General features: G+C 45.7%; 1 protein-coding gene across 1 annotated transcript in view; it reads left to right on the top strand.

Moving 5' to 3' along the window:
• The window catches only part of mgat4b (alpha-1,3-mannosyl-glycoprotein 4-beta-N-acetylglucosaminyltransferase B), a gene marked incomplete at its 5' end in the record, with an annotated part of 29,533 nt that overhangs the window by 17,568 nt on the left and 5,079 nt on the right, over nt 1–6,886 (top strand). Inside the window, 5 exons of the mRNA XM_017307039.1 lie at nt 3,184–3,360; nt 3,467–3,574; nt 5,676–5,869; nt 5,934–6,012; nt 6,166–6,253. Coding sequence (XP_017162528.1) covers nt 3,184–3,360; nt 3,467–3,574; nt 5,676–5,869; nt 5,934–6,012; nt 6,166–6,253 — 646 coding nt within the window. The remainder of the gene's footprint in view (nt 1–3,183; nt 3,361–3,466; nt 3,575–5,675; nt 5,870–5,933; nt 6,013–6,165; nt 6,254–6,886) is intronic.

Raw genomic sequence — 6,886 nt, 5'->3', positions numbered from 1 at the left:
CTACAGCTACCACTGCTACACCTACCACTGCTACAGCTACCACTAGCTACAGCTACCACTAGCTACAGCTACCATTAGCTACCTTCTTAAAGGGCCAGTATCGTGTAAAATCATCAGGTTATAAAGTTTTTCCCTCATAAAAAACAAACCTGCAGTGTTGCTGTGATTCATTCGTGTCTCCATGGCAACCATTCAGCTGCTAAACGCCTGGGTGGACCTAGCCCCGCCTCCAAGGTGCAGCTCCTCCCCCACTCAGCTCCTTCAGACTAGCCAGCAGCAATTGGCAAACACCTGTTGAGCTTGTTATTGGAGCTGCTGCTCAGACTAAAACCATTAAAGGGTTAAAGAGGAGCCATGTTGGATGACTTCCTGGAGGCGGAGCTTCAGGAACAGCAGGAGTTTTTAAAGGGACAGAGGCTCAATTCAAAGGAAGGAATCTGGAAGTTATATATCATTTTATAACAACTGAATTTGACATAGTTACTAGATTGTTCTATAAAATGGCCGCCATGTGCCTGGAAAACTCGATACTGGCCCTTTAAGGGATAATAGGCAGAAGGAGCTCATTACTCCAGGTTTAGCCTCACTTCGTCTCTTCCAGTTTATTTTACGGTTAAGTTTTAAACTCTTATTCGCCTCTTAAAGGGAGGGTTTGTGTAAAATGAGCGTTCTTGAGGTTAGCGAACCTGACGGATCAGCTGTTCCCGCTGCGAACAGGAACCTTCTGGAATCTCCACTTCCTGTTTCCTGCAGCGCCAGCAGCTGATTGGATCCCATTTGGCCGATTCGCTCCAAACCAGCAGATGGAAAATGAATAATTCCCTTTTTTCTCTTCTTTTGTCATGATGTTTTAAAAGTTTCCTGAAAGAAAAGCTGGATGGAAACGTGGATAATAACTGTTTACAACCTTTAAACTCGTTTTTATTTCCTTCAACACAAACTGAGTCATTTCAGCGTTTATTCTGTTTTCTAGTTTTGTGTTCGTTTTAACTTTATTTATTTACATTTCTTTTGTTATCGCTTTTTGCTGCCTGCTGTGCATCACTTTGGTCAGATTATTTTAAGGTTCTTCATCAAGAAGTTTGAACGTTTAGATTTTCTTAAACTAATTAGTAAAGAATCTCATCGCCGTGTCTTAAAATAAACTAATAATTTTCATGCCTCTATTAATATATGAAATGTGTAGAAAATGAGTTTTGATGTGAACGGAGCAGAGAAGCTTCAATCTGCAGGTTTTTATTGTTTTCCTGGTGAAAAAAGCGGTGGGAGGCTGCAGCGCCCTCTGCTGGAAGAAACGGGAGCAACGGCTCCACAGTGTGCAAATATCAGGAAATAAGAGAAAACTTGATTATTACAATATGTTTTACTGTCTAATTGAATCTTTTGTCTTCATGTTTACTGGTTTGCTAAAAGCTGATTGGGTGGCAGGAAGCCGCCCAGCAGGGGGCGCAGCGCTGAGCTGGGGGGAACCAGGATCAGAACCTGGAACAGAACCAGGTTCTGGTCCTGGTTTTTCTGGATCTTTGGGTTTTTCTTCCTTAGTCTCTGAGCAGCACAGTCATGTATTTTCCTGCTCTTCCCGTTTTTCCTGTTCTTCCTGCATTTTCCCGTTTTTCCTGTTCTTCCTGTGTTTTTCCTGCTCTTCCCGTTTTTCCTGTGTTTTTCCTGCTCTTCCCATTTTTCCTGTTCTTCCTGTGTTTTTCCTGCTCTTCCCATTTTTCCTGTTCTTCCTGCATTTTCCCGTTTTTCCTGTTCTTCCTGCATTTTCCCGTTTTTCCTGTTCGTCCTGTGTTTTTCCCGTTCTTCCTGTTCTTCCCGTGTTTTTCCTGTTCCTCCTGTTCTTCCCGTGCTCCATGCGGTCCGCGGCGCTGGCCTCGTGTTTGCAGCCTGACCTCGGGTCGCCTGCACGGCGCCGGCGGCTTTAATAAACTCTTCAGGGTCCGGCTGACTCTCTGAATCCAGTCAGACGGAGGGGAAGCTGCCGGGCCGCTCGCTCCCGTTCAGCTGCTCATGTTTGCTAAGTTTAGCTGCGGTTTCATCTCATCGGCGCTCCTGCGGCCCTCCGGAGGCCGACACGTCCACCCGGATCAGGCAGGCCCAGCCGAGGCCCGGAGCCGGCCCGGTCCGGGGGCGGAGCTGCTCACGCTCTGACCTTTCGTGACCTTTCGTGTTCAGAGCGGCTCTGAGTCCTGCTGCAGGAAATGCTGCGCCCTCCCAGTCAGAGGCTCTAAAAAGCTAAAACGTGTCGATTTGGTTCAGGAAGCATTTTCAGGTTCTGGCCGTCGGATCCGTCCAGGAGTTTCTGCAACTCTGGCTGCTTTAAAAAATTACCATCGATAAATCAGCAACCGGATCGACCTGATTCCTGCTGAGCCCCTAAAAGGAAAAAATATTAAAAATAAACATTTTCATGCCCAACAGTGTATCTGGGCCACATGAGAAAGTTTATAATTTTTTCACTCGGTTTCCCTTTTGGACCTCCGTAGAATCCATTTCCCTTCTCTATGGTTAAATATTGTGATTTTCAGACTTAATGACATTAGCATGCTGAGCTAATGTTAGCTTAACATGCTAAAGTTCACAAATAATAATTGAGATTTTCAGTTTTATTCTCCACAAAGTAAAAATTTGCCCCATTATAGAAGCAAAATGGAGACAACGTTGGTGTAAAGTAATGCACAACGCGGTGCTGTTTGAGCTAACGCTAACATGCTAATAACTACAGCCAATTGTTTTTATCTTGTTTTGTAAAATGGACTGCGGCCTAAACCCATAAATCAAGCTAACATTATGAATCCATAGATAATTATTGTGATATTAAGACCTGCTTACACATTAGCATTATCATTCTAATGTTAGCATCACTGTTAGCCTGCTAATGGCCACAGATAACTTTCAGATGAATAACAATGGCTTTCAAAATGTTTCATATTGATTCCAAATCAACTACAATGAGGCTGTTAGCTTTAGTAAACCTTACACAGCCTAGCATTAATGTCCAAAGCTAATCGTGAAATATTCAGACATGCTAACATAGCCTTAGTATGCTAACATCATCGCTAATGTTTCCTGTTGAAAGCTGAACAGGAAGTGTAACATGAGATCAGTTATCGGTGTTATGATGCTAACTATGCAGAAACATTACATTTCTGCTGCAAGTGTGTTAAGTAACTTTGTTTTTAGTGGCAGCCGATTGTCTCTCAGTTCAGGTGTTTCTGTCTCCATGCAGGTAAAATGTTCAAGTCTCTGGATCTGTCGCTGATCGTGGAGTTTATGCTGATGTTCTATAAGGACAAGCCCATCGACTGGCTGCTCGACCACATCATGTGGGTCAAAGTGTGCAATCCGGAGAAAGACGCAGTGAGTCCAAAGCGCAGCGTTTTCTCCTTTTCTTCTTGAATCGATCATTTTCCAAGAACGAACAGAAACCCTGAAGATCAGCCATGTTGCCTGTTGTCTCCATCAGAAACACTGCGACCGGCAGAAAGCCAACCTGAGGATCCGATTCAAGCCGTCGCTCTTCCAGCACGTCGGCACTCACTCGTCTCTGGCCGGGAAGATCCAGAAGCTGAAGGTACCGTCTCTCCCTGTGCACAGAAATCTGGATCATTTCCTGCTGCGACCTTCAGCTGTCACTTCTGCAGCAGGACAGACTGACGGTTATACAGTGGCCTAGTCCAAGTCTGGACCTCATTCAGCTGGAGAAGCCTGAATGTGTTGCTGAAACGCCTCAGAAACACCTGATGGACGACGAGTTCCTGTGTTCAGGCTTCACTACTTTTCTCACCGCAAAACTAAAAATAAATGAGAAAATAAATAATTTGTTGGTATGAATCCAGCTGGAACGATTCAAAACGTTTCTACAAAATAAAGTATCCTGGACGACAAATCGCCCCAGTTTATTACAATAAACGATAATGTTGCTGTTTTGACACCATTGTCCAGGAATACATCTATTTTCTAACACGCTTGTCCCCAGTGGGTCGGGAGGTTCTGGATCCTCCAGCCAACCTTCTGGGCGACAGACGGGCTCACCTGGACAGGTGGCCAGTCTGTCGCAGTGTAATAACACAAGATGTGCACAATACATTTTATTATTTACTTTTTAGTAAAAGTTCTGGGTGCTGTGGCGGTTCAGACCCACATCAGGAGGCCTCTGTCTGTCGCTGGTTCGATTCCCAGCCTGGTGCCGCATGTCTTCCCTCTCTCTTTCCTGTCCGAGCTCCGTCAAATAACGGCCACAGCAAAGCACTTTGAATTGCCTTGTTGCTGAAATGCTGCTATACCAAAAAAACCTTTAAAAACTAAAAGTCGATCTCAGGTTCTATTGAGGTTCTGCTGAGGTTCTGCTGAAGTTGTGATGAGGTTCTGCTAAGGTTGTAATGAGCGCAAAAATTAGCACGAAAGCTCCTGACCGGGTTGAACCAGCATGATGAGGTTAGCGCTGGTTTGTTAGCCGCTAACGCTCCGACCAACCGGGACACAGACATGAACTTTACAGGGCAGACAGCGCCACACGGTGGGCAGCGAGTTGGGATGGAAACGCTCCACATCATTCTTTGTCCATAAAGATAAATCATTCTCAGCGCTCCTTCAAAAGCGACTGTAAGTTATTCCTGCGGTTCACATATAGCTGCACAACCAGAGCTAACGAGGCGGGTCTAGACTCCTACCGTGATGCAGAGTTCTCCAAAGAAACGTAATTCCTCACAGGGGGTTGATGTAAATATCCATACAGGTCAGCCTGAGTCCAGTTTGAGTGAAAGGAGGAGCGCCTGATCCGCACTGAGGTAAACTTCAGAGATCAAGCTGTTTCAACGCAGAGGCAACGTGTTCAGGCGCCAGCGGTGTGGTTGGTCCGCTCTGCCGGCGTTAAAAGCATAAACTATAAATTCATCTTTTAGGAATAAATCTGCTCTGCCAGTGAAACGCTCAGAACAACAGAGACGCTTTCAATCTGGCTTAAAGGAAAAAAATGAAACAATTTTTCTTTTTTCTTTTCCTGAAAACAAAAACAAGCAAAGCTCAGCCTGGTAGGGGGGCTAGTAAAGCATGGCGGGCCGCCAGGCTTATAATACACTGGGGGAAACCCTGGCTTTAGATTAAGGTAGCTATTACCAGTGGTGGGAACACCTAGCCAAAAAGTTAGCTTCACTAACTGCTAATTCACTAAGTGTTTAGCGTTAGCATATCTATCGCTAAACGGCAAAACACTTAGTGATACTAAGTCAAAAAACACAAAAAATTTGTGAACACTAAACTGCTAAGCTTAAAAATATTTGCAAATGCTAACGTTAAACCACTAAACACAAAAAGTGATCAGAAGCTAATGCTAACCATTGAGACGCCCATCTCTCTTCTGCTTTATGGTCTGTTGCTTGCTAACAGCAAAGTCCTCAGATTCTGATTCTGTTGCTTTTTATCACGTTAAAGTTGCGTAAATGTGATGACCAAAATGGAAAACCTGATGCGACATGAAGTTCATCCAAAATGGGGAACATTTTATGGCAATAGCTGGTTTAAAAGCCTCAAAAACGGCAGCCATCTTGAAAAATGGCTGAGAAGTGAACATGCTAAAGCTAATGTTGGTGGTAGCATCCACAGTTGACAGATTTTCACAGTTCGGAGAGTTTTCTGTTTAAGCGTCGGTCTTCATCATCCTGCCTCTTCTCCAGGACAAGGACTTTGGGAAGCAGACGCTGCATAAGGGTCACGCCAACCCGCAGGCGGAGGTGACCACCAGCCTGAAGACCTACCAGCACTTCACCCTGGAGAAGGCCTACGCCGGAGAGGACTTCTTCTGGGCCTTCACGCCCGTGGCCGGCGACTTCATCCGGATCCGCTTCTTCACGCCCGTCCGCATCGAGAGGTCGGTACGGCGCGGCGCGGGGAGGAACTTCCTGTCTGGAGTTACAGCTGTCTGTTGTTTTCAGGTTCTTCCTCCGGAGCGGAAACATCGAGCATCCAGGAGACAAACTGTTCAACACGTCAGTGGAGGTTCTGCCGTTCGACGTGAGTCCAGAAGGTCAAACCAGACCAGATTCATTCCGCTGACACCTGAAATGTCAGATGAAAACCCGGAGTTTAGAAATATGAGGCCCAAAGAAAAACGAGGTCTGGACCAAAACATGGACCTGGATCTAAAGTTCTGCTTGTGTTTCCCAGAATATTCAGGCTGAGAAGGAGGCGCTGACGGACGGCAGGGAGAAGAAGCCGAGGTACCATCGGACCGAGGACGGATTCATCCGGATCGGTGAGCCTTCAGTCCCGGTTCTGCTTCAGTTCTGAGTAACACCGGTTCTGCAGACTGTTCGCAGAAGATGGCCGCCTGGAGGAAATGAGCAGGAAAAACCCAGGATCGGGAAGTTTCTGGTTCAAAAGAGAAAATGAGAGGATGAAGAAGCTAGCTGGTTACCTGTTAGCTGTTAGTTGTTAGCTGGTTAGCTGTTAGCTGGTTAGCCAGTTAGCTTCTTCTAAATGCAAATGTTTCTGTGTAAGAGATTTATCTTTGCCTCATTAGAACCAAAATATCTTCTCATTTAAATAAGTAGCAAAACCTCCTGGAAGGTTGAAATGTCGACCTTTATGCCATTTGAACAAATCAGAGAAAATATTTTAAGTTCCTAAGATGAGAAAGTAAAGCGTTTAAACTCTGAGCTACGAGGCGACGGCTGAGCAGCAGCAGCTCCTCCTGTTGGTGGGATTAAAATCTCAGTCCAGATTATTCCTGTAGGGCCGTTTCTTTCGGATCGGATCGGGTCGAATCGGATCAGATCGGACCGGGTCAGATCGGATCGGATTGGGTCAGATCGGACCGGGTTGGGTCGAATCGGATCAGATCGGTCAGATCGGATCGGGTTGGGTCGAATCGGATCAGATCGGGTCG

The sequence above is a fragment of the Poecilia reticulata genome, linkage group LG10 (genome assembly GCF_000633615.1).
Source record: "Poecilia reticulata strain Guanapo linkage group LG10, Guppy_female_1.0+MT, whole genome shotgun sequence".
NCBI lineage: Eukaryota > Metazoa > Chordata > Actinopteri > Cyprinodontiformes > Poeciliidae > Poecilia > Poecilia reticulata.
The sequence above is the reverse complement of the archived record's forward strand: the minus strand, read 5'-3'. Positions and strand labels throughout refer to the sequence as shown.